At 46.0% G+C, this 27,808-nt stretch overlaps 1 protein-coding gene across 4 annotated transcripts in view; it reads right to left on the minus strand.

Annotated features, from left to right (window-relative positions):
- Positions 1 to 27,808, minus strand: part of MCF2 (MCF.2 cell line derived transforming sequence) — a 60,880-nt gene that overhangs the window by 25,542 nt on the left and 7,530 nt on the right. For 3 of the 4 annotated variants that reach the window (XM_052813551.1, XM_052813549.1, XM_052813550.1), the window contains exons 2-11: positions 22,298 to 22,366; positions 21,612 to 21,726; positions 16,026 to 16,116; positions 8,837 to 8,956; positions 7,614 to 7,730; positions 5,677 to 5,826; positions 2,698 to 2,822; positions 2,100 to 2,214; positions 1,615 to 1,734; positions 243 to 434 (exon numbers count right to left, since the gene is read on the minus strand). In XM_052813551.1, coding sequence (XP_052669511.1) covers positions 243 to 434; positions 1,615 to 1,734; positions 2,100 to 2,214; positions 2,698 to 2,822; positions 5,677 to 5,826; positions 7,614 to 7,730; positions 8,837 to 8,956; positions 16,026 to 16,116; positions 21,612 to 21,726; positions 22,298 to 22,366 — 1,214 coding nt within the window. Of the gene's footprint in view, positions 1 to 242; positions 435 to 1,614; positions 1,735 to 2,099; positions 2,215 to 2,697; positions 2,823 to 5,676; positions 5,827 to 7,613; positions 7,731 to 8,836; positions 8,957 to 13,693; positions 13,803 to 16,025; positions 16,117 to 21,611; positions 21,727 to 22,297; positions 22,367 to 27,808 lie in introns of those variants that run through there. The other variant, XM_052813552.1, reaches the window with a different exon arrangement.

Consider the following 27,808-nt stretch of genomic DNA (forward strand, 5'->3'; position numbering starts at 1 on the left):
CCCCCTGGAGATGCCCACTTCTTTCTGCTGACTGTTCAGAGCACCAGCAGATATCTGTTTGCTAACCTAACCAGCTAAGTAAGGGGTGAAGCACTCCTCCAGCCTCTGGGGAACACTTTCCTTCCACATACTGCTGAAGCAAAGCTGCAAATTTGAGATGCTTCCAGCTAAGAAGTGGAGAGGCTAACCCCATGGAGAAGCTAACTATCTACTTCTCAAGGCACTGTGTCTCTGAACTCTACCTGCTGAAGGCGGGTATGAAGATCCAAGGTCTTCTGCAGTCGCATCTGCTTCCTTTTGATCTCATCAGACAAGACATCAGAATGGTGCCGCAGCTCATTGCATTGCTGGCAGATTAAGTTGAGTGCGTAGTGATGATTTGCTGCTAGCTGGTGTCCGTGTAGTATCACCACCTGAGCCTTCCCTATCAGATCCTTCAGCGATAGAAGAAGAATGGATTGCACGCTTACCGAAATAAGGCCAAAATATCTACATATAACAACATGCACTTTCTCATCTTACCAGATTTCAGGTACACAGGGAGATGACTGCCATTAGGAGTAGCCAGAATGGGTGGCTTAAGCAGGATAAAATGGCACCCATCATCTGGGAAAAAAAACTTTTGCTATCCAAAAAGAGGATGAAGAAGAAAACAGTATTTCACCAAACTAGCAATGCTGCGAACGGCTGCTGGCAACATATTGCTGCCGTCTCCAGGAACTGCACTCTAAAAAAAAATGCAGCTGATGTCCCGTTTAGGCACACTATGCTTATAAGCATGAAAGGGAATTTGAGCAGTTAAGTGAAAACAAACCAGGCCCTTTGCAGCAAAGCTTGATGCAAAGAACATGCTATCCTGTCTGCACATCTTGGTCAGTGTAATGGTTACGTCTTCTCCAGGATTGGCTTTCTGCTGGGGCTGCTTCCCTGTTGCACCCTGTCTGCCCGGCGTTTTGTTCCTCCTCCCTCTCTCCACAAATATTTCTTCCAAATGGCCAAAAAGCCTTAGACCTTTCCCCTAGGACTCTTATTTTCAAAGAAGCCTCTGGGGGTTGTGTCGAGATCTGTCAGGATTTCTCCACTGACCCTGGCCCACTTGCCAAGCACATCCCTTTACAGAAGTCACATCCTCAGCTGGGCTCCCGTGAATCATCTCTCTTCACTCTTCTTTCCCCTACATCTCTCAGTCTTCACGCATATGTTACGTTCAAATCACAGACACGTCAAGATAGCAAGTTTTTTGCCTCTCCATGTGCCTGGTAACAAGTCTCTGCCTATTAGCACCGCTAAAGCACTTACTTAACATATAAATAATTCTTCTTCCAGCTCATTAACTCCCACGCCTCCCCTATGTTCAGACATTTATCTGTTCTGGATTTTCATGGTGGCTCAGCAATTTATTTTAACTATGATAATTAAATACCCTGTTCCTGGCTTTCAGAGTGATCACAGTGTTGCTGTGCAGAGCAAAGACATGAAATCAATCCTTTTGTGCAGCCACTTACCAACTAATTACACCAGAACCAGGTAATTTCAGAAAACACCCCCTACCACAAATACAGAATGTGTCTCTTGTGTTTCATTAGTGCCTCTTTCTGTGAAAGATTATCTCACCTGAGCCATACCATCGAAATGACCCAAGTCCTTGAGCCTCTGTTTTACTTGGGGGACACTGTCGCCAGTGTCGGGCAGCTCTGCTTGCTGACTCATTAAAAATTCAATGGCATTCTTGACCTAGACACAAAGAAGAAGACTGCTGCAAAAGGATACAAAGCACAGGCAGAAAATCATTCTTAGACCAAAATTAATCACACTTTAGCTAAGACTGCTAAATTCAATAATAAAACTAGTGTCCAAGAACTAATTTCTAAATTCAGAGATGCTTCTATCAGCAAAATCTATGCGACTGCAGGGCAGTGATACCTAAATTAGCTCTGAATGAGGAAGCACAGTGGTCTCCCCAAGCTAGCTAGCCCTGCCAGAGTCAAGAAACAGCAGCATAAATTAAACACTCTCAAAATAAAAAGCATAAAAACTTCTCTCCCCTCCTTTTTGTCTCCAACTCTTCCTTCTGCCAACAGAAGTGCATCTGATCATACCTCTTGAAAACTTTGCTCAAACTTCCACAGTTGTAAATATTGCTCCATTTTTAACTGATGTTTTTCCCAGAAGCCATCAAAAGCAGTCTCCATCTCATGCAGCTGACCAAGTAACCTTGAGCACAGAAGGAGGACAGGATTGGAACAATTTGCAAATAGAGGACAAGCAGAGATGGACAAGCCCTAGAGATCACCTATTCAGGTCTTCTGGACCCAAGCTCTCAGGAGAAGTCAACGGACATGTATATATGATTTGTGAAGATCTCAGAGAGAATTTTCATGAAATCACCACTGCAGATGACAGCACCTGTGTGAAGCAGTTGTTGCTATCTCCATTTATCTGAATAATACCTGGGAGCCTGGCATGGGAGAACCCTGCATCTGCTGCACAGCCTCATTTTATCAGCGGGGGAAAAAAATGAAGAGCAGGTCAAAGTCGTTTGACAGAAGTCATCCAGCAATTTGATGGGTCTGGAGCAAAACTCTGGTATCTTTGTCTTTACCTGTTTGTTAGGTGACCTAAACAACACATCTATGCTTAAATAACTTGAGTGTTTCCACTCAAAAATCAGGCAAATTAGGAACATAGTGCACTCACCGATTCACAGTCTCCCAGTCCCCAGGCCTCTCGCGGTGTTGGTCCTGACTGCACTCCCCAGAGACAGGCTCTTCAAAACTGCTCAGAAGCAAGTTTCCCTCTTTTGTGACTGCTGTAATATCTTCCTGTATAATGCAAAACATTTCTGATTCAGGCTACTTTTTGTGAGGTAGGGCTAAGTCATTTCATGTTTCTCCTGCCTTAGCTTCCCTGTATGAAATGAAGCATCAGTATCCATCAGACCAAAAAGGGCTCCCAGCTGATGTTTTAACCCCCTTAACGTGGGGTTAGCCCCTGGAGCTGGAGGAGACTGAACCATGGACCAGTCACCAGGCTGGGTGGAAACTGGTATGCATGAAAACATCAGGCCACAAAATGATTCCAGAGGCAGGAGGACTGCACTACCACAGGTCTCTCTTGGTGAGCAGGCAGGTTTGTATTAGATATCTATCTACAAGTTCCTGTATTCAAACAAGTATTTCTGCAGCTTGGAGGCTGTGCTGCTCCATCAAGGTCATCACAGGAGGCTGTAGGAAGAGCATCCCATAGCGGGACAAAGCCGGGACTGAGACTGCGTGGCACCACTTACTAGAGCCTCTACGTACAGAGGCAAGTTAGCATTTTCAATGTAGCCTCCACTTAGGGAAAATGTAAACCCTTGGTGTGTTCATTAGCATCAGCTGGGGTGCTTTGTGCTGTGTTGTTGGGCTCAGCACCAAAGCAAACAGGTGCATTTAGCCAATTATTTTCAGAAAAAAAGAGACCAAACACAGAGGTGAGAAGGAAGGAGAAAACAGATGTGGCTGATGAACCGAGCTGGAAGAAGCCCTGAAGGAGAGACCTGTGCACGGCTCCATTGGGGGGCCAGCTCCTGGAGGAGTCAGAGCCCATCCTAGGACATGGCCAGATTTCTATTGCAAGAGAAACAACGCAAAACCGCTTTAGGAAGAAGATTCAGAAAGCACAGACTTGCTTAAACATCTGCCTGCCCCAGATAGCTCACAGCAGCCTAAACATAATAGCATCTTCAGGGTGGCAGCCCAGGAGCAGAAGGACAAGGCTGCAGGAGCTTCTCCTCTCCCACACACAAAGCGTCCACTGCCAGTTTGCATCATGGAAGATGACCACAAGGCAAAAACCCCATCTCCTTTTGATATTACCACATCCAGGAGACTCAAAAGGTAAGAGGAATTATGCAGCATGCTCTGAATCGCAGGTGGCTGTTATTTCATCCTCTTACATCCCACTCTCCAGAGCCCTGCATTCCCCTTTTGAGTCAAAGCCTTTCATTATACGTATGACAAAGTAGCCTGACTGTCAAACAGGTGTTAACTTTATTTTTTCCCATTCAGTATATCAAAGAGGTTAATTTCTTAGTTACTCCGTTCAATTAATTTCTGTCATTTTTTCATTGTGTTTGCAACCAGCTTCTGTTCAGTATCACAGCTACATAAATTATTCTGATCAACTCATTAGCTGAATTCAGGAATCAGCTGTACCAATCTTGGGGTTGTCATGAGAGAGACAAGGATCCCATGTCTTGCTGTCATCACAATCTGTGCGCAGTTTCTCATCTGCTTTCATCTTTCACGGTCTTAGCAGGAACAAAAGAAAAAAGCCAATGGACTTCATTTCAGTCAAAAGCCAATGAGTGGTTTTTACATTTGAAATTAATAGATGAGACATTAAAAGCAACAGATGCCTTGTACTGAGTGCTGCTGTGCTTTATATGCAAATGAAAACACATGAGCTGTTTTATTTCTCCACAGAGGAAAGTGGGGTTTTTTTTACTGACTGGTACTGACTGGTTTATATATAGGACTACACTGTGTAGCTGTTATTTGCCCCCTACGCTTTGGTTATAGTCCTAAGCATGAAGTTTTAAGTTAGTAAGTCATATTGCAATATATGTACCTGCTGTTTTATACTACAGCTCTCTTAATTTTCAAAGAAGAAATAAAGGGCTATTGGCAGTATCTATAAAGATACTTTCTATACATACGCACCTACATTTATGCCTACGCACAGCATGCTTTGGATGTCATTTTGCATATTTCTTACAGGCAGCCTTCTGGGATCTCACTGTCATGTGAATGACAAATGATTATAATTGAAAATAGATACACCACTTTGACTTATGTAAAGGAATCCTGTCACAAAGCAAAGGAGCTCATTCTTCAGCCACACAGCGTGGCTATTAACACAGGAATCGATTCTGAAGTGAGGGTTTGGGGACAGGCCTGTGCTGTCCCCAGAAAGATGCAGAAGCAGGAAAGACAACAGCTTGATATAGCAGCAGATGGCTGCACTAAAGTTTCCACTAACTCCTATAATAAAATTAATCACAATCACAAATAGTTGAAAAAATATCTTAAAAGATTAAAGAAACAAATGTTGTTTAAGACGAAACATGAAGGCTTACATGAAGACAAGGATCACATCATGAATGCTCTGTACCATGCTCTCACACAAAATCTTCACCTTGGATGCTCCCCAGCACAGTTCCCTTAAGTTCCGCCAGGGAAGCTGCATCAGGCAGAGGGACCTGGGGACAAACCATCCCTCCAGACCTGCTGATGATGTTTGCGTGCAGCTTCCTCCAGCCGTAAGGGTGAAGTGGAGGGAATCCCACCGGGGACACGAACACGCAGGTGACGAAGCCTCCCATCCGCGCTCCTGCCAGCGAGACGGGCAAAGCCCACGGGAGGAGCACACTATCGACACCAACTTCTGCAGCCAGCAAGGAGGCGGCAGCTGAGACAGTTTGCTGGATGCTGGCAGGGTAATTTGCTTGAGTGGATGGCAAACGTAAGGGTAACATACAGAAATAGTCATGCTGTGTGTCTGTCAACACATACACACGCATGGGAGGGAAGGAGGAGTGGGCACCAAACAAACAGGCAGTCAAACCCCAGAAATCCCATCTTGCTGCGCAAACAGGGGCTGGAAACACGCGGCGGAGTTGCTGATGAGACATACCTTGAGCTGGTAGTACTTTTCCGTGCGCAGGGCCAGGATGCGCTCGATTGAATACATGTCGTCCGGTAGCTCGGTCTCTGCCAGCTCCGTGCCAAAGGATTGTAACATCTGCGCAATTTCCTTCACGGTTAGTGCAAAACTCTCTATTGCCTGGTGGGAGACAATAATTGCAATCGGCTTAGGGTTCAGAGTATTCCTACAGCTCAGTTAGAGTATGTGAAGAGCCAAGGCTGAGATCTGCAGGGGAGCCTAACAGCTTGCTCTGAGAGAGGTGGGTGGGATGTCCACTGCAGACGGAGCTGATGTGTGCTGCGGTGCATTAGCTAGTGGCCACCAACACATGGCCAGGTGGCTTTTAGTGCCGTCTGAATCCCTAACAGGGACTTAAATAAGGATAGTATTGGGCACGCTTTGTCTTCTGCTGCCTGTTCTTGTGCACTCTGAGATTTTTTCCTATTAGATATTGGAGGTCTACAGCAGAAGCCACTATAGGATCCATCTCGCAAATCCCTGTAATTCCTCTCCTATTATTCTTCTCCTCTGGTTAACTCCCACTGGGAACCACCTGCAGGCAGTAGGGCTTGGGAGATGTATTTGGCTTCTTGGTGATGGATGTTTCCAGCTTTGCAAGCCCAAATGGTGGGTTACAAGGCAGTCTGGCACCATGGCCACCTCATCCACAGCTTCACCAAGAGGACAAGGGAGGGAGCCAAACAGCATGCTGGAGACAAACTGGAGAGAGTGGGATGGAAATGAGTGGTGTTGGTACCTCCCCAGCACATCCCAGCCAGCCAGTGGGAGCTCTGGATGCCAGACAGCTCCTACACCATGGGGCAAGGTGGGGCTCTCCAGGCCCTGCTCACAGCTCCAGCTCTGCTTTTGAGAATGGGGTAATAAACTCAAATGTAACCGAGTGCATTTGTATTTTCTTTAAACAGCATATATTTTCCATGGAAATTTCAGAAAATGTTTTATGAGCACGTTACAAGGGAATTTTGAGAGAGGTTTTTCATATGGACACTTATCTACCATATGCAGCTATGGTCTAGAAACTATCCTTTTCTTAGATTAACTTTTTTTGTCATTCATTTTGTCATTTTTGTCTCCAAGTGTGAGAGCTATGCTGTTATCGCTTTAACACACCATACAAAAGAACAAAACTAAGAGCCAAAAATTTAAAAAATTCATTAATTTGGCAGTGCATCACTGTAAACTGGCACAAAGTTAATGGCACAAGCAACAGCTTAAGTTATTCCAGCTACAATGTCTTGTGCTTCTGTCTTTATACTGAGCTCTGTATCTGCTGGTGTGGATGATGTTGCATAACAAGGGGCACTAGGGTGTGTGGTACATTTTTCATTAGTGCTTTGATTTGTTGGGAAGGTAACTGGGAATCCAACCTGCCATTAATCTGGGAGACAAAGTCCCAGTGAAAACTAAGAGTGTAGAGGAAGCATAGAAACACACAGCAAGGCACAGCTCAGGAATTAAATGCCTGATTTCTGGCAACATTAAAGGAAAATTCTTGCAAAGAAAAAAAAAAAAAGGAAATTTTCTGAATTCTCTGCATTTGGTCAGTATGCAGAAAGCAGTCTCATTGCCCTCGTTCCCAAACACATTTGTGATATTAATCACATGAAGCAACCATTATAAAAAAAAAAAAAAAAAAGCTTATTTTGTATCTACCATTAAGGGAATTTTAATAAAGACTTAAGAAGACAGATCTTTCGGAAGCAGTTTCAAAAGGAGCCTGAGGGAGTTAATCATCCAATTCCCTTATAAACCCATCAAGTCCCTAATGCCACTTGACTCCTTTGCAAATGTAGTTGGCTTCGGGGGTTACTTTCAGCTACCCATTGCTCATCATTGCCTTACCGAAAATCTTCCTCAATCGATCCCAAACACCCAAGAGCCCAGTGCTCAGCCCCGGTACGTACAGTCCTGAAGATGACCCACTCGCTGTGGCAGTACTCCAGGGTGCCTCCAAACTCCGGGGTTAATTGCTGTTCATCAATGTATGTCAGCAGGTCGCTAACCGAGCTCAGCATAACAACCTACAAACAAGGCAACACTGTTAGCTGGTTGATCATCGCTTCTACCCAAGTCATACACAGATCAAGCCTACAAACCTTTCATGTATCTAAAAATGGGGTTTGCTATAAATGTTGTTCTACAGCATGGCTTTCTTCTTATGCTTATGGCTTAACATGGCTTTTATTTGATGTATTTGACCATTTTTGTAAGCCACTCCTGATCTCCCAGGTGCTTTCTTCCTTAAATGCAAAGCACAGTGAGATGCTGCAGTTTCTGACTGCAGAACAGAGCTGAAAGCAAAAGTAACGCAGGATTTTGCAAGGGATGACCAGTAATCTGGAAAAAAATATATACATTTTAATAAGTTATGAAGCATTGGCCAATTTCACATAAATATATACTCATGAGTTTTTGTTGTCTTGATCTGCCCTGGGATACGGCCAGGAATTTTCACAACTATGCAAATGACAATCATTTAAGAGTGACAAATGCAAAGTTTGTGAAAATCATGTTATTTCCTTACGGAAAACATTGGTTTGTTTTGTGCGTTTGTAATTGCGTCAACCTTAGTTAGATTCCATAAATGTACTTTTCTTCTCTTAATTATTCTCATTATGTCCTATAATCAAGGTGGCTTTAGAAGTCTTGGAAATTTTGACTTGAGAATAGAAAACCATTTCAGCTGCTATTTTAGAAACAAACACCAACATGATGTTGGTATGGAGTTTACACTGAGATGAAAACGGTGATTATGGGTGGAATTCATAGCAAAAGCTTCACTAGACATGTCTTTTGACTTTTCAGACATTAAATAAATTGCTGAGCATGGTTTTATCCTCCACAGAAGCAGGCAGCCTATATGGGGGATGAGAACAGGCTGAGAAGCCCACCACCCACTACCACAGACATGCTCTGTGGGGAGCAAACTGTGCACAATGGAGCTGAAAAATGCTACAGGAGAGATTTGGTGGAGAGAGATTTGGTGGAAAAAGGGCATTTCTGGCAGAGACACTCCAGTTACTCTTCACATGGGTGCCTGCCGAGTGGGACACTGTCACTCCCCGACCCGAGGTGCGTGGGCAGCACTCCGATCACACACAGGCACAACATCTCCGCACGCTCGTACCGGTAACTTGAGCAGAAAATCCTCCTGACTGAACCGAAATCCAATGTCAGTGAAGGTGCGCTGGAAAAACCCCGTGGGACGAAGAACCATCACTAAGTGCAGGTTCCCTGGGAAAGATGCCTGCAAGGAAAGAGAGATGCCATTCAACCGCGGGACATGGCAGGTCCCACAACGGCTTTCAAATGCCTTGAAAAGAGGGGAACTCGTTCAGATCTTAGTATTTTTTTTCTGATTGCCCCTGATAGCCTTTTCTTATTTTCAAAACAGGAGGGAGACACTGTAAGTGGTTTAGAGATACGGGACGTAACTGCACCAGGGTTGTCCAGTCCCACTTCCCTTTGGAACAGGTAGGAGTTCAGCCACGCACCTTGGGGGGCCACTTATTAAAAACTTTAATCCTATATGTTGTGTTCAGCATTATAACTTGGGGAGTAAAATTACGACTTAGCAGGGAACAGAGGGCTGGAACATCGAGAGGAATGACAGACAGATTGAGGAAGCAAAATTTATTGCCAACTCACTAATCATCCCATAAGTGCATCAAGCATTCTCTTCTTGTCCCTGGTAATTACCAGGCAACATTTAATTTGTGGTAAGAATTGGGAATTTCCTGTCTATGCTCCTGGAGCCTTTTTTCAAGCGTATGGTTGGCAGGTGCGTTTTTAAATAGATCTGTGAAAAGCGTACTTGAGAATGAAAAAGAATTTTTAAGAAAGTAGAAGTCATATCATTAAATTATGGATAAGTGCATGATGCAAAGAATTGAGTTAATTAAGACATATGATTTACTCTGAGATCCTGCCAGGCCAGGTTACATTTCTCCATATATTCCTCCTTATATTATCCTCCTCCATGAAACATGATAGTAGTATCTATACCAAGTGTGAGAGTAATGAACATGTTTAGGTATTTTGCACTGCAGGGCACATTTAATCTATGCCTTCAAAACAAAGATCACTCCCATAAACATGCATCAGTGTTGTTCAAAAAAGCCATGATTTGCAGTTGAGATCCGACATCCATGAACTGCATCGTAACTCATTTGCTATGTTTTCCTGTGTAGGAAAGGTCAGGTTGCGGCTTCCATTGCCCACAACTCCAGTCAGAAGTGGACAGTGACTTTTAGGATCAAATAAGCCACATAAATTCAATATATTGACCTGCCGTTATTTTAAGTAGGAGCAGAAAAAAAATAGAGAAAGTAACGTGAATGAAGTGCCAAATTCGTACCCTTTGGAAGTCAACAAGAATGGTGCCAGGGACAAAGATTTGGCATTAGAAACAAGAGCAAACCATTAAATAACGGAGATGTTTGTGCTGGCTCCAGGCCCTGGGTACCGTACCTCTGTTACGCAGCACCTGGTTAGCACACAACGTCTCTGAAACGGCTGCCAGCCCCAGCACGCAGCGATGGCTACAGCCGCAGAAGACCCACGGAACCAACTTCCAACCCCATCAGACCTGCAGATGGGACAAAGGTCTAAACCTGGCCGTGGAATCACCAGACCTTTGCAGCTCTGAGACAGGTCTTGCCCAAGAACGTGTGGGTGGGAGGCTGCAGAAGATCCAGGTTCAGCTCCCTGCTTCAATGCCTGTTTAATTAGCTCTACAAGGAAGATCAGCTCTCCTGCAAGACAACCCCAGGCAGGCCCTCCAACAGCCCAGCTACTAGACGCAGCTCTGAAGAGAAACTCATGTCGGAGACCCTGATCAGCTCAGGATTTTTAACTTGAGCTTCCCATATTACTAGAAAGAAAATCATCCACAGGCTACTGCGTATCTCTGAGGAGTTGGAGTGGTTCCTCACTTTGAGAAGAATCTCTGCCTGGGATGCAGAAAACCTTAACTGAGGAAAGCACCACCAGAACTGGCACGGGCTTGTAGACATTTTGAATGAACTGAAAACTTATACCATTAATATTTCACTGGAAAGTCTCTGGCAAGCTCAACGCTCATCCTCCAGCGTGCCCCAGAGAAGCTGGCTGCCTCTCCCACCTCACCGCCCTGGCTCTCCATTGGACCCAGTAAATGCTGCTATTGCTCTTTCCAGGCCTCTTGGCCGACCTGGCTAGTCCTTGACACTCTTCATGCTCTGGCACTAGGACATCCCAGGAAGAGACCTGTCAGTCTGCATTCATGGCAACGTCGCGCCCATCCCTGCAAAGCTGCGAGTCCATCGTGCGTCATTCCCTCATGCCCACCCTTACATCCATGTTTGCCTCATTTTACATCCTGGTCATTTCCCAGTGGGCATTTCTCTGCAGACAGGACAACAGTAGCATCCCCCGACAAGGTTTCAAAGATACCACCAAGGAGCCACCACGAGCTGCAAACCTCAAAGGATAGGATGCTTTTGCTCCAAGACAGGCCCTGCACCCCTGGCGTTAACAGCTCAAACTGACTTGAACCAAAGCTTTGTGAGGGCAATGGTCTTACAATGCTTTAAAGGAGCTCAGAGGATGCAATTTTAGCTCCTTCTGCATGGTTATGAGTCCATTGTAGGTGAATGCAATGGTGAAGTCCCACAGAGTTTGGGGAAAGTCACTGTTTCCAGCTCAGAAACACAACAGTGTGTTCAGGTCTCTGAACTTCAGGATCCTACCTTGACCCCCTACTGAAAAACGCATCAGGAATATCTTTGAGAACAACCAGCCAGAGACGCATCCTCCCTTGGTCTTATCTCATTATCCCCCTCCATCCCCTGTCCCCTTTAACCCTCCGGCACTTCAAGCAGAAATGAGTCTGCTTTGCCCTCTCCTACTCCTTCAAGTCCTTTTTGACATGCACCCTTCGTGCACAGAGCAGACTCCCTGGAGGAAGGGCCTGGGTCTCCAAACCATACCACCCCACGGGAATTTGCAGACTTGGAATGTCTTCTCCTATGAGCCCTTGGGCAGGAAACCCACAGCTCCAGGAAGATGGACCAGGGATCAGAAGGCAAGCAGAGCCGCCTGCCAAAATTACACTGCAACAGCGATAAGGTGCGAAACGCCTCTCTGAGAGCGACGGTGCCTTTGGACACCTTTGGTTTCGTGAATGCAGGATGCCAACACATTCCACACAACATTCAAGAAGAGACCATAACCCGGCACTCGCATCCTTCTGCCACAGCCGCCACAGGGCCAAATTCTTCTTTGATACAACTTTATGCCCCATACACACACAGCTGTATCCCTTTCGCTCCTTGATATGTTTCACCTCGGAGGTAGCTGGGTTTCCAGGACAGGTGATTTGATTTCCAGTCAGTTTAGAAAGCATTTGGGGATTTTTCATCTGATCTTATACATATAGGATCAAGGTCATCACTTACAAGTAGCTACAAAACAAGAAATACAGCTTTGGAAATGGTACCTAATGTTATTTCAAGCATGGAAAAAACAAACAGGCCAAAAAGTAAGCTTGCAGAAAGACAGCCACCTATCAAACCACGTCCTGTGCCCTCTTACAGACTTAAGAGAAAGGACGAAATGTTAAAAAAATATATATACATATCTATCTGTAGATATATAAAGATAGACCAATAATTCCTCAGAGATAACGTTCCTGAAGGGACTGTATCTTCTTTAATCGCTGCTACAATTCTAGTTCTTCTAAGGGATGAAGTGTAGGTAAGTTACCTGCAAACTGAACTGTAATGATACTGAAGGTACTGCTGGAAAAAAGCCCTTCCCCACAATATATTCAAGAAAGCAAAGACAAAAGGGTACTTAATCTTGCCTTACATTTCTCTTACTATTCGTAACACTACAAAGAATCTTGTGCGTTTGACAAACTTGGGTTTATGTAACAAAACACCTAAAAGAACCCTCTAAAGCCTTTGCCCTCTGCTACTCCTCTGCAGCGTATCAGGAAGGGCAGAAAACTACCAGCGCAATTCCACTAAATCAGGCAGTTGGCAACATTTCACTACTATTAACTATCTCACTGACCAAAGACCACGCTCAGAACATTCCTCCCCTTCTGAGGACACACAAATGTATATATACCTTAAGGCCTCGGTTCAGCAACCTGTTTAAATGCATGCTCAACTATAACCACGTAGAGAGCCCTGATATAATCAATATAGACGAATTGGGCTAATAAAGCACAAGAAAGGGCGTGCACTGAAATCATCACCGTTATTACCTCCTTAGTGAGTATCTCATCCTGACGCATTTAATGTGATTTTTCCTAATTTTAGGAATTCAGTTTTCAGAGAATATTCTCTCCTGCAGTTCACTGGGACATTCATGAGCTTGGAAATCAATAAACATAAAGAAAAAGTAGTATCTGCCAATAAGTTTGTTTCTGAGCAACGGAGACTGAGGCTAGCGGTCCTTAGCCAGGTGCTGAAGCGAATGACTTTCTGCTGTCCCTTAAAGGAAAAGTCATACAACACCACGCCAGGTACTGCTAATTTGAGCTGTAACTTCCCCCGGAGCCAAAATGAAACTCCAAAGCGCTCCGCTACCTTTATTTTAGCCGGCTGCACCATTAACCCCCGAAGATGCTGTCAGCACGGCCGGCGCCCAAATTCTACCTAGGGCCCCCTCCCTGCCAGCGGCTTTCTCCTCCTGTCGGAGCACGAAATAAAGCCTTTCCCACGACATTCCGGGATGCGCTGGAAGCAGCACACCGCAGGACACCCATGCCCACCGCCCGCAAGAAAAGCCCGGCTCCTCCCGCACGGAACACCTTCCTAAAAATACGCCCCGCGCTGCTCAATTACAACCGCTCCGGCCAATATTCCCGCTCCCTCCACCTTCCCACCCCCGGTACAAAAAGGCCTCTCGCCGCCGCGATGCGTCCGCGTCGTCCCCCCCCCCCGCTCCGCTCCCCGTCCTTGGGCTCTGCAGCACGGCGGGCCCGGCGCCTTACCGCATTCCTGCCGGCCCGCCGCCCGCCCCGCCGCGGGCTGGCCTCGGCCATCGCCCCGGCCACGGGGCTGGGCAACCGCGGCGCTCCCGGAGCTCGCCCCCGAGGCCGGGCCGGGCGGGCAGGCAGGCGGGAGGGCAGGCAGGGAGCGGGCAGGCAGGGAGCGGGCAGCAGGCAGGCAGGCAGGCAGGCGGCTGCCGGCTGGCAGCCCCGCTCTCCTTCCCAGCGCCGGGTTTGGTTTTAAGGTGGAATGCCAAAAATCACGCCGCAGACGGGGCCAGCTCTTTCCTTCGAGGACTGGGATCTCTGCTTAGAGCTTTTACCCTTCCCTTCCTCCCCCCCCCAGCCCAGCCCACCCCCGCGATTCTCTCAAAGGTACGCTTTAAAGCCGTTTAGGATTTTTTTTTTTTTTGGGGGGGGGGGGGGGGGGGGGAGTAAGGAAGGATGCTCCTGCCAAAACCTGAGGCTTGACCCCGGCAGCAGGGCCTCGCTTCCCAAAGCAAGCAGTACCGGCGTGAGCCTGGTTTGCCCGTGCAATTAGAGACATACACAAAGAGTTAAACAAAAATCTGTACAGTCTGATACAAGGTTTTTCTGGATCAGATGCACCACCGCAGAGCTGCAATTGCATATACATATGCTGAAAAAATAGGACACCCTGTGTATTTCAAATTCAGCTTATTTGCGCTTCTTTATTCCAAAATTATACAAAGATCAGAAAAAAGACTTTTTTTTTTTAATTGCACCATGGCTTATGGTTTATCACTGGAAAGAAATCAAGACTGAATCTTTTGTGTTGGCTGCACAAAGGCAAGTCCAGTCAAACACCTCCTGGACACAAAGACAGCCCTTTAGGGCCAGACCCTATTTTTAAGGCAAGATTCCCAAGTCTTAAGATTTAGTGGACACAGGTTTCCTGCTTCTCGTTCCTCTTTGCATATTGCACCTCCACATTATTCACATGGACAGCCCTGATAGTACAGGCAAAGTCAATTCTCTATGTGGACTCACAGTGCATACAGGTACACAAATAGGGTGTATGCTCAAAGGTCACACAATGATTAAATTTTCTTATTAAACACAAAATGAATGACACTTCTGTAGAAGCTACGAATTAGGACAGGATTTTTTCACATTTGAAACTTCCAAACTATGCAAAGCAACTACACCATCCTTAAAGGATGCTCTTAGCACTAGCACCTGTTCAAACACCAGCAGCAGAACTGAATTTTGATGATCACTTTAAAGAACTATTTCTTAAATGCTGCTGCTTCTCTAATGGTATGGTAACCATACTTGGAAATTCAGTTTATAACATCCAGGAAAATCAAAACCCAAAATACTGACAGCAGTAACTTATGCACACTGCAGAAAGGTAACCCTCTCCTCCCTCTACGAGATGCCCACCAGCAAAATGCCATCAAAGCCAGACATTTTTAATGCCAAGTTCGGCTGTACCAATATTAACTACTTAAAACAATGTAAAAGATCTAACTTTATCAGATCTAACCAGAATCAGGTAAGAGCTTGCTTTCTTAGTACATACTGTTTACTTCATTCTCTATCAGATGGATCAATGCCTTCAACTCTTCAATAATCATAAGCAGAAACAAAGGCAATAATAATACACGCAGAATATTTTCATTGACTTACGCACATGGCACAATCTGGTTGGGAAAGCATTTATCAATTAGCTCCTACCTATCCATGCATCTATAAACCTGACTTTTCTACACCTGCATGCACTACTGTAATACCACGCTCTGATTTCTTAAGACACAACACATTGCTGAGTTGCAAAAAGCTTACTTTTAAGATATGTTCAGACAGGGTATGTGCTAATGATGTGTAGCGCAGAAACATGTATAATAGATATTTAAAATACATGAATGCATACATACACATTTAAAAAGATTTTTCCACCCATACCCACATACAAATGCTTATGAAGCCTGTTTTAAGAACCTAACACTTTCAGTCACTGACAATTAGGTAAAATATAGTCTCACTAATAACCAGGGTCTAGAAAGAACATATATGAAGCCAAATTCTCCACCCATCAAAAGCATAGAACATGGCACAAAACACATCTGAACCACTATGAAAAAGTACAAAAACAAGCAAGTGAATCAGTTAATACTCAAACAGCTCATTTACGCACTCAAATGGGGCGTAGAGCTATGCCTGAATTAATTACAGGGCCATAAAACAAAATACTACCTAGAGAGAAAGCACGAGCATCATTACTCCTGGTTGCCAGTGTTTTCTGAAAGTGATACATAATGGGCACAATGACATAGTACATTAAAAGAAATTAACATTAAAGAGGACTTACTGCTATTTTTTGGAGAGTCATTTTGACCGATGTCCATGTGTCCAATCTTCTATCCAGGATTAGGATAAATTTGGTGTCAGAGTCATGTTGACTACGAGACAAGAAAATACCAATAACCAGATAACATTTTGAGGGAATGTGACTCTGTTCCCCCAAAAACCCCAAACCCAGGAACAGAGAACGCAAACCACATTTTGACATTTCCACAATTGCCAAAATTTCCTTTGAAAAAATTTCGCTGAGCAGATTCCAGCAAGAAATTTGGGAAGCCCACCTTACTGTTAGCCCAGGGTTAAGCATCACCTTTGAATTGCCTGGGAGATGGAGACAACAGATCGGTGGAGACAAGAGATTGCCCTTGAAACCCGCACCGGTCTCGAGAAGGACTTTGCAGAGGTCGGAGGCAGCTGTGCTCCTGCTGAGCAGCTCGGGGGTGGCCGGCAGCCTCCCCCAGCCACTGCCCCAAGGTGCACATCCCTGCCCTCACCGCCGAGCTCTTCCCTCCGAGGGAGCTTGCTACCCGCTCGCCGGGGTTACGGCAACCAAGCGATGACTCCTGGCTTGTTTTGGCACCAGGCAAGAGAGGCGACACCAAGGCAGGGAAGGGTGATGCCAGCCTGGCAGGGGGAGCTGGTGCCGAAACGGGCTGTCGGGGCTTCCCTGGCACCTCCCGATGCCCCGCTGGAGAGACAGCGACTGCTGGGAGGCACTTTCCGACACACTGGTTCACTTGGCTTCCCGACATCCCTTTTGACACCCAAATCCTTTAAGTTGCTTTGAAATCCCCAGTCTTACCAAACGAGCCAGCAGTACCGGGGATGCCCAGTCTGGCAGGTGACCCAAGGCGCAGGCGAGCTCCTGTCTGTAATTCAAATATTGCCTTCCCAGGCCAGCTGGGTACAGCTCAGCCAGGCTCAGACCATGACAATACACACTCCAGGGCAGTCTGAACTACAAACTGGAATCGTGTTTGCACACAGGTAAGGCTAAGCCAGCTTGTAACCAAGTCCTCTGATGTGAATGTATTTACAGGATACTTAAGTAATATTTACAATAGTTATTTTGCGGATGCTGAAACAGGATAGCCATGTCCCACGCCACCCTATCCAGGCGTCTCAGTGCCGTAGAGAGGCTCCCAGTACACGTGCTGGCTCCTGAGAGCTGGGTCAGGTATCTGCAGAGGGCATGGCCCCGTGCTAGCAGCCTACCGCAAGCACCGTCTTCAGTAATTCTTGTGTTTGGCAAGAGAAAACACATGGTGGATTACTCAGAAGTATCACATGGCAGACAATACTTGGCAACTTCACTACCAAAAAAAAAAAAGACACTTGAAGCCAGTGCAGGAGCTTTCATTCAATGCACATCTTGCTGCTCTGGTCTGTCATAGCTACACTTTTGACAAATATATTTAAAAGGAATTAGCAGTTGTGCTGAGGGGGAAAAAAAATTCCCTTTGGCTCATAATAACAATCGACTGAGGATATGTAGAGGCACTCAGCTCCCAAGCTGTCCTACAAATATATCTCACGGATCTCTAACGCCACACCCAAAGTGCAAAGGTTTCATGCGACTTAAACATTGCCATTGAGGCGTAGCAGAAAAGAGCAGAGAAAATGAATAGCGTATTTTACACATGGGTCGTACACAGAACTTCTGCATGTAATAAAGTCTGAGGTTACACACTGCGAGCTGGATCAGGCACGGCTTTTCGGCCAAAACAGTTTTTAGCTAAAATAGTTTGGGCAACATGAGATGATCCTGCAGGTTTCTGTCAGCTCTGTTCAGCCCCACCACGAGTTAAATGACCCGGGTGGGTGGGAGGGGGGCAAAAGGATCCTTTTGTTTGAAGTAAAAATAAAACCCTTTGGTTTTTCAGCACACCCTAAAACTTTAAAAGGTAGGTCTCTGTCCTATGAGAAACAATTCCCCAACTCCCCACAGTATTTCCCAACAGGCTGCAATTGGAAAAAAAAAAAAAGTGTTTACACAGCACTGCTGTCATCGTAATAAAACCTGAAGAAAACCCCCAGATTCCAAGTAATTTAGAAAAGGCAGCCAGACTGTAGTGCATTGTCAGTTAATAGAAGTATGCCAAAGTATGCCATTTACTCAGGACAAGGTTATATTCAGAGAGTAGCCTCTAAGCATGCCAATTTACTTTTATCAGTTCCCTTACAGACACAAAGAAGAAAGTTCCCAGCTGTCCAAAAGCCTTGAAACCTACTGTGGGAAATTTTTAATTTATTCTGGGGCTAGTGGAGCAAGTCCATGACTATTTGCAACCCAGGCCTTGCAGGTTTATCAGATTTCCAATCCTGTGATGTACCTTTTAGACTGACAATAAAAATAAATCAATGCTTTCTCACCAAGGCTGCAAGGGGTGAGTTCATTTGCATCCAGCAGCAGAAAGATGGAGACAGATAACCAGATCAAGGATTATATCTCTCCGGGTGCTTCTTGTCACTTTTTTTTCTTACCCTTAATTTTGTATGTGTTGTAGGACGTACCAGACTAAAAATAAAGACTTGGGATGTTTTGCAGGAGGACTTGAAATCAGATCCTGGAGTCTGCAGTTGTGAGGTTTATCACAGGACTGAGAGACTCCTTGCGGCTGGTGGGATCAGAGCACTCTGTCAGGACCCGCTGCCTAATATTTAAATTCAGAGGTATTTATAGTCAAGAGCACCCTTCCCTATGTCATTACTCCATGTTATTAGCCACAGCTCTAAATCACTTTGTACTTCATTTCCCGATCTAAGTGAAACATGCAGAGCTTGTCTAAATACCGAAAAGCTGGGTAGTCAAACAAGAATAGAATAGAATAGAATAGAATAGAATAGAATAGAATAGAATATTTCAGTTGGAAGGGACATACAACGATCATCTAGTCCAACTGCCTGACCAATTCAGGGCTGACCAAAAGTTAAAGCATGTTGTTAAGGGTGTTGTCCAATGCCTCTTAACCACTGACAGCCTTGGGGCATCAACCACCTCTCCAGGAAGCCTGTTCCAGTGTTTGACCACCCTCAGTAAAGAAATGCTTCCTAACCTCCAGTCTAAACCTCCCTTGGTGCAGCTTTGCACCATTCCCACACGTCCTATCGCTGGATCCCAGGGAGAAGAGCTCAGCACCTCCTTCTCCACGTCCCCTCCTCAGGAAGCTGCAGAGAACAATGCAGGTGCCCCTCAGCCTCCTTTTCTCCAAGCCAGACAAGCATAAAGTTCTCAGCTGCTCCACAGAGGACATTCCTTCCAGCCCTTTCACCAGTTTTGTTGCCATCCCCGGGATGCATTCAAGGACCTTCACATTCTTCTTAAATTGTGGGACGCAGAACTGTACACAGTGCTTAAGGTGAGGCCGCACCAACGCTGTATACAGGAGGACTTTTTTAGTTTTCAAAGACAGCATTATTTTTGTTTTACTTTAATTGTAATTAGGACAGTTTTTTGTAATAACAATCTTACATATACCGTAATTTGACTTAAATTGATTTTTTTTCTTTTTAAAGCTTCTACTGAAATTCTGACTTACCTTGGAAGAAATAAAGTCTTTTAGGGTACACAAAAGATCAGCATTTGTTGCAAAGTCTACACTGTAGCAGTCTTCAATCCAAGCCTGGATAAAGTGCTGCTCTATCACTCTCGGGGTCTCCTATCTGCACATACTGGGATCTGTCGCACTTACCTGTGCCTCTCCTTCAAGCACACCATCGCACAGTGCTGTTCTGCAAAGCCAGCCCGAAGGCAGGCAGGCAGGCAGGCAGGCAGCCCACCACGTGCATTTTGAGTTGGATGTGCGGGGAGCGGAAGGTGGGGACCTGCTACTTATTCTTCTGTACACCTTTTCCATACAAGCACTTTCTGCAGCTGCCTCCTGCCTGCAGCACGGTTCCCAGGAATCCTGAAGTAAAATTAACTTGCCTAGAAGACTCGCCTTCCTCCTGGCTCTGTTATTAATGCACTGACCTTGCAGAGCAAAGAGTAGCTTACAGCATCCATCTCCTTTATCTAACAATTATTTCCAGAAGAAGAATGCTTCATGAAATTCAGCTTCTCAAAATACTACAAACCTGACCTTCCATGAGGCTTCCTCAGACTAGTATCAGTAGGACAATACAGTCCTTCCTACTGATTGCATAGGAAAGGCTCTCTGTGTGTAGTTTTGATATGCCCATACCCATCCATAGGTATGTGGTAGGGAGGCATTGATGCATCCACAGCTAACTCTGACATGCACATCAAATATTTACCTCTTTTAGGGACTTTCTGGCCCAAAGTCTGAGCTCTGATCCCATGATGGGATGCCACTGAGGAACGCGTACCCAGGGGTACCAGAGCTGAGACACGCCTTCCACCCTCACCCCGGTGATGCTTTTCCTCGCTCCCCGCCACCACAGCCTTTTTGACTCCAAAGTGTTAAAAAGTACATGTTTTTGAGATGGTCAGGTGTTGAGGCAGGCTGTTATGGTGGTAGGAGGAGGAGAGAACCATGATTAAAGAGGTTTTACTAATAACATGCTGAACATGTTTGAATCACCAGCAAGCTCACAGCTCTCATTAGTTTCCTGATTGAGTTTGACCTATTACAGGGACAGCAAGACTGCTCATCATGCTAATGCCAGGGTGTTTACACTCATATGAAATAAGAAGCCCTGGACAAACCGGGCAGAGCTGGGAAGTGCAGATGCACAGACACGGGCTGCCTGCACAGCACGAAGGAGAAACCCCTCTGGCCGGCACACACCATGGCACGCTCCTGGCCATGCTGGGACAGTGCTCTGTCGGCCGGGAGCCCACGAAACTTCAGAGTCCATCCCAAGAGAGGACAAAGGAACCAGAGGCTCTTTTTTTTCCTGCAGAGGTGGCTAAACACAGGGTACTTCTTCCAAGGCAGCCGCTGATGGAAAGCTCCCATCTAGCTGCTGTCAACCTGCTCACCCCTGCAGGAAGAAATTGGCCAAAACAGGCATTATTCAAGGAAATTAAGCATTCCAGGCAACTGAGTCACCAGGCTCAGCAGCAAGAAATAGGAGGGCCATTAATCTGAGTGTACAGCCCTGTATGTGGCACAGGCAGACTGTCAGCCGCTTACCCCCGAGACACAGGCGGGTAATGGGAGCTGTGGCACGCTGCTGAGCCATCGCGTGTAATGGGGACCCCAAACGGTTTGTTCCTGTAATTAGTCTCTTCCTCTGGTTATATTTCTCTTTTTCCACAGTAATGACTCTCTATTTGTACATGTCAAAATATTATTCTGCAGTGGTATGGCATACTTAAGCAGTGACACATGTCAAAGCTTAAGGAAAGCTTGCTGTTAATTAGAGACTTAATAAACTAAATTTATGATACGCACAGGCTGACAAGTCATAGGGGTGACGTCCACTTTTTACTCTGCAGTTAGTGGCACACTAAATACCACGCCTGGACACCATAAGGGCTTGCATCGTTCGCCTTCTCCCTCTTACTCGCTCCGAGGGCTGAAGATGCCCCTCACCCCCGCGCGTGGCATTACCCTGAAGATCCCCTGCCTGACCCAGACCAACACCTCTGACCATCACAGGCAAGAGCTAGAAGGGAGCCACATACCTCGGGACTGACGTTAGGTATGTTAAGACTTTAGATACGATCTCCTCGGGCACCTCGTTGAAGCGAGCGTTGTCGGGGAGGGTGATAATCCAAGCCTTGTCTTTCCCTCGGCCACCTGGAATAAAGACAAGGATGCTTCCCTGGCCATGCTTTTGAGGAGGGCCAGCAGCAAAGCCCAGGTCCACCAGTCAGGTCAGAAAACACGCTGCTGCCATTATAGAGGTTTTTTTAGATCACCAGAGTAGCAAAAATGGGCCAAATCCTGACTCCGGTTTCAAGCCCAACACACACGCACGGGTGGTAGAAACAAACATGTTAGGTACCAGATATTTCTTTTATTTACTGAGCGTACTTTACATGGCACAGCAAAAGAAGTCAGAAATACAAGGACAAATCAGCACGCTGGTCTGGAACCTACAGAAATACATCTCAAAGCAAAACACTTGTTAATGCGTTGAGTGTTTGAAGGTAAGAATATTTTACAGTATGGCTTGAGACAGAAACCTAATATGCTCTTTCAAACTGCCTCAATGTTTTATTAACAACATTTCTAGTGGCACTGGAGACTACCTGATGGATAATATCCCGTGCGGAGTATCATTTTGCCAAATAGCGCGGAAGTTCGTCTGGAGTATTTAATTACTGCACAGAGAGAGAGAGACCCTGGAGAAATTCACCATACTCACCAGAAAGAAAAGCAAACTCTTTCATCAAATCATCACTGATGTCCTTTGCACAGATGGGTATTGCGGTTTCTGGAAAAAAAGCAAAAGCAGCAGTCAAAAAGGAAGCAAAAATCCAAAGCAAACCCGTTTATCAATGCGTTAACCCAACGGTGGGGCTTGAACCAAGTGCAGCTTCCCTAAATTATATATGAAATTTTGTAACAAAGGATATAAGGTTCTCCTAGAAACCAAGGTTTCTAATGACTCTAACAGGGCAAATGCTATCAGTCAGCAGCAAATGTATTCTATCAAACGTACTAAAGGAGCACTGCCTGGGAGTTTGAGTGCTCTCCCCTCAACAGGGTCTGTCCAACGTTAATTTTTACATTTTGGAGTTACCAATTTTATTCCCCTATTTTGCAAACTCCCCCAGTGCTTCCTAGCCTTGGCAATGTAATGGACTGAGGTTTCCGCCGGGAACAGCAGTGTCCAAGGCTGCCACACTGGGAACGAGGGTGGGTTTTCAGACTGTTACAGTCTTTAATTTTGAGCCAATATGCTTCTGAAACCATGTTTTCATCTGGCACAGGGCCACATGTACTGGAAAGGCTGTTGTTCTTACGTTCGGTTATTAGAATTCTTTTTAATTAAATAATGCTAGAGGCTGTTTTAATACCGGATTTAGCACACTGACCATTTCAGTGGCAATGAAGCACATCGGAACAATATACATAATTTTACCTTTCCCTGGGAGAAGGAAACAAAAAACAGACTGACTAAACACGAGAGGATCTTATAGCTGGTAGACATTTTTCTAGATTATCTATAAATGGAATGATAGCTAAAAATTAAGCATCCTTGTTCCTGCAAACAAATGTTTTAAAGCACATCTATACAGATTAAAGTCCTGTGCTTTCTGATAATCAAATTTTAAACACTGATTATTTTACAGAGTTGGTCCTAGGGAATAATCTTTCGGCTGTTTTACATCACACAGGCTGCATACTTCAGCACACTCCAGCGTAATCAATATTTATTCTGTTTCACTTTTTTCCAAAAGCTTTCTGGTCACCTCTACTTTGTGTAAGCATTTTTCAGGCCTTTAATCGACTGTATGGAGCTGCAGCCCAGCAGCCCAGAGGTGCACGAGGTAGGGGGTCCTCTGCCTCCTCCAGTCCCCACCGGCCACGGGCTGCTCTCTGCTCTTCTCTGCGCGTGCTGATATTTTTTCCTCTTGTAGATAAAAACGTTATTTTTGTTTGTTAAGGATTGAGCCTCAGTCCCACTGGCATCTACAGAAACATTCTTGATTTTAACAGGCCCCAGAATTGGTCTTGGTAAGAAAGGAGTTGGTCTTGGAAAGATATTTCAAATATTTCTCTCTCATTCAACTGCTTCACCTAACTTGAGGACAAGCAGTGGCAATAGGTTTCTTCTCTTAACTGATTTTTTTTTTCCAGCTCAGTGGTTTCATACTGATAAAAATCACATCTAATAACTTAATGAGCTCCAACACATGAAGTAGATGATCTTGAACATGTGGGTCTTTGAAAATACAAGACGAGCCCACGGCTGTGCACACAAAAGTGTGGGGCTGTTCAGCAGCTTGTCTGCATTTGCAGTTGGGACGAAGCCTGTCCCCAAAGCCAGGTCACCTTGCCTACCCTTGCCAACCGCTTTCCCCGAAGACGCAGCCACCGGCAAGCCAGGCAAAGTTTTGCCCTGTGCTATAATGCCCGCACGTGACTCAAGCGCTCAACAGTAAAAGCAAACACCGTTACAGGTTTACAGTAAATGCAGCTGTTGTTTCTGGTTCTGCAGTGATACAGGAGGGAAATGCTGGTTTATTGATAGCTGTCCAGGGAACAGGCTGGGAAAAGGGGGTTAACCTTTGCATGGTTAAAAAAAAAAAATCAGTTAATTAAAAAGTTTCACAAGATGTTTTCTCACTGAGAACGACCTAACAACTTGCAGCCTTAAACTAAGCCGGAGACAACCACAGCTGGAAAAAAAAGTAGCATTTTTCCACTGCTATTTTCAAACTTTGCTTTCCAGAAAAGAAATATCATCTCAAAAATGCATACTCTAACCCCAGAGCCTGGTGCTTATTCTCTCACATCTCTCTTAGCTGCAATTTCCCAACGATCATCCTGGAAACTGTAAAAACCAACTGATGTTTTAATCCCACCTGTGCTGGGGGGCCGCAGTAAGACTCGCTGTGCTGTGACCTCTGCAAACGTGGGCGCAGGCAACCCCCATCCCGCACAGCCTGCCAGCCAAGCAAGTACTGGTGGGCCATGACGGCAAGTGGACCTGGCATTTCTGGGTTTGAGGGGCAAAGCACGGTAGGATGGGGGTTCCCACCACGCACGGGAGTCATGGTTTCCAGCAAGGACCCTGCTCCCCAACATTTTATTCCACTGAAAGTTTCACCCTCGACTTTGGCACAAAGGTGGAGACTCAGATTCCTACAGCACCCTTATGACTTTGAGTTTCTTGCCTCTCAAGGGATGCCATTTTCAGAAGAGGGCACTCAGCACCCTCAGGAAATCAGGCCCTTCCGAGCATTCCCAAGTTGAGCACCCAAAATAACTCATTTGAGGAAAAACTAGGTGGGAGGAATTTACTTCAGGCAGTGAAGGCTCAGGGAGCATTTCCCTTACAAACCCTCCCCATCTCCTGAGGGGTAGGAGAATCCAAGAAGCGACGGAGGAGCAGGACGGCTGCCCTTTGGTAAGGTCAAGGCACAACAACAGGCTGATTGTGGTGCCATGAGAGCCGCTCCTTGGCCAACTCATCGCTCGCTCTGCATTGGCCATCGAACTCAACCTCCTGGGCACACGTTAGGGAAAAAATCAAGTGCTGGCATCGAATTCACAAGCGTGCTGCTGTGCCTGCGGCACGCCAGTTGGATGTTACTGTAAATCCTGCAGAGAAGCATGACCTCTGTCCTCAAATACTAGTCTCTGGAAAAAGAGCAGTGAAAGGCAGTGGGGCACCAAAGATATCCGCTTCTCAAACGAGGCTTTCAGTTGATGTTCATTAGCAAACTGGGGATTTCCTATTTGAAGGACACTCTTGGGACAGTACAGAAAAGACCCCAGGGTACTGCCCAGCACTGGCTATGCACAGCACGGCCAGCCTGCATCTCACTTGGCACAAGGCGGAGGAAGTCAAGGTTTCAGGCAAGTCCACTCGTTTCTCTTAAAAGGAGGCTTTGTGATCATCAGCTGCTACAGAATGGAGCTGTGCTGTTATAAAATCAAGCCTGAACCCCCCCGTGTTACAGCATCCCAGAGCACTTTATAAACTATGCTGCTAACTCCACACAGTTGGTATGACCTCAGGCTTTAGGGTCTTACTAAAAGAAGCATCATCTGGACGATAAATTGTCAGAACAGTGTAGTAACATTTTTTATATAGGCTCTAAGCTGGATATTTATAAAATGCTGCTGCAATTATTACATTCAGAGACTCCTCTACAGAGATCGTTGCCATGACACAGAGTTTTGGAGGACACATGAAGCCAAGCAGGGAAAAGACAAAGGGGAAATACAGAGCTCCCTACCCCTCTGAGACAAACTAATGAGAACTCCCTGTTCCTCAGCAGGGAACCCTGTTGAATCTGTCCTGTCCCCATCATTTGGTTTACACAGTCCAGAACATTTTTCTAGGTCCTCTCCATAGGACCGTATCTCAAGGCCATTGCACAGACTGCAGTTGTAAGAATGATGCTTATTGTTAGCGAGCTTCCCCTTCGAGGCGATTCAAGCACAGCAGGACTTTCACGTACAGTGGAGGTCTGCAGTGACATTCAGAGAGGGGACAGCTACAGTCCGAGTCCAAATTCCCCTCGTAAAACTCAATTAAACTCTGAAGTGCTTTGCTCTTTGGTAACTATTGTTTTCTTTTCTTTTCAAAACTTTGCAGGCCCACAGCATCTGCAGACAGCAGCTGTGTAACGCATCTGCCAAGCTGATGTAATAGCGCCTTAAACTTCACAACACTGACCAAATATTGTTTGCATCTATAAAATCCATTTGGAGATGGCTTTGTTGTAAATGAAGAATAGCAGCTTTTCATGTGAGGGTTGCTGCCGTAGTCTAGGAAACAAAACTGAAGTAAATCAAATGAAAAGGGTAGAGGATCACATTGAGCTTCTCCACGATCTGCTTGTTCTCGGCTGCTTGTCCATTTGGACTTCTACACCCAACGAAGCAGCATTTATTTGGTGTCAAGGGAGCCTGCAAATCAGCACATTTGTAGCCTATTTCCACTTCCCCCGGTGACCTTCTGGGCTAACTGGGGCCATCAGCCAGCATCTGTCTCAGGTTGTCCCACCGCCAGAAGACCCACCTGCCTCCACAAGTTCCTTTGAGGCTAACGATGCCCATAACACGGACCTACATAAACCAACAGCGTTTGCAAGAAGGTCTGGTGCTCGGGGAGTTTCAATGAGCAGGGCTTCTTCCAGCTGCCACAGGCACCCCTGCCCGAGGCCAGCGTCGGTGCGAGCCTCCCAGAACAGCCCACGGAGCACAAGCTAGGCTGGGCGTGAGGAGTAAGTCATGCCCGTCTCATCTGCTTTGTGCAGGAGTGGGAACAGAAATCCCTTAGAGCAGAGTACCCCAACCGTGGACCCAGTGCGACGCAGAGGGCAGCCCTTTCAGCTTCTCCTGCTGAAGTTGCTCCATGTTGCAAAATTAAATATTCATTGGGGCAAAGAATAGAAACACAGCCCTGTATCTGAGGAGGAAGACCAATGCACCACCCTGCAATTTTTCCCCTTATTTCAGTCCAGATTGTTATACTCACTCGAAACACTCAGAAGGAGTGACCCTGCAGCCCATCATTTGGGGCACTCACTTTGGATGAGGGGAACAGTTTCACTTGAAATATAATTATCTGCAAAAGCCAAAGAGGAAAAATGACAGAAATCCATCCAACAGCAGCAGTCAGGGCCCCAGCTTGCTGCAGGAAACCCAAGTCTCCATCGCCCTGCTGTGTGTCCTAGCCGGCGAGTGGCTGAGCCTCACCCTGCTTTCTCACTGAGCAATTTCAAAAGACTTTGGATTCAACCCAATACACAACAAGAAACATCGCCATTCTTCCTATCAGCACACCATGTCCAGAAAGCAAGACAGAGGGAGTTATCAGAGAAAAAAATACTATTTTATACTGCCTGCAAACTGCCCCGCTGTGAACGGCATGCTTGCATGTGGTCTACACAAAGCCTGTCCAACAGCACGGTGCCCAGAGACAAAGCGCCTGTCCCTGGCTGCGGGGAAGGAGCAGGGCAGGAGCACGCAGGCACGCAGGCAGCCGCTGTTACTGCCCGGGCACCGCTTCAGCCCGTATCTTCCCGGGGATCGTGCCTCACCTTCGCCATCTCCAAGCGGTGCCTTCCCCAACAAGCTTATACCTGGAGTAGGATTCTAATTTCCACATCACCGGATCCACTCTCCTGCCTCTCCATCCTCCTCCGTACCTGCCCGGGAACAGGATCCGACGCTGCGTACAGGCAGAGCAGGT

The sequence above is a fragment of the Harpia harpyja genome, chromosome 18 (assembly GCF_026419915.1).
Source record: "Harpia harpyja isolate bHarHar1 chromosome 18, bHarHar1 primary haplotype, whole genome shotgun sequence".
NCBI classification, from domain to species: domain Eukaryota; kingdom Metazoa; phylum Chordata; class Aves; order Accipitriformes; family Accipitridae; genus Harpia; species Harpia harpyja.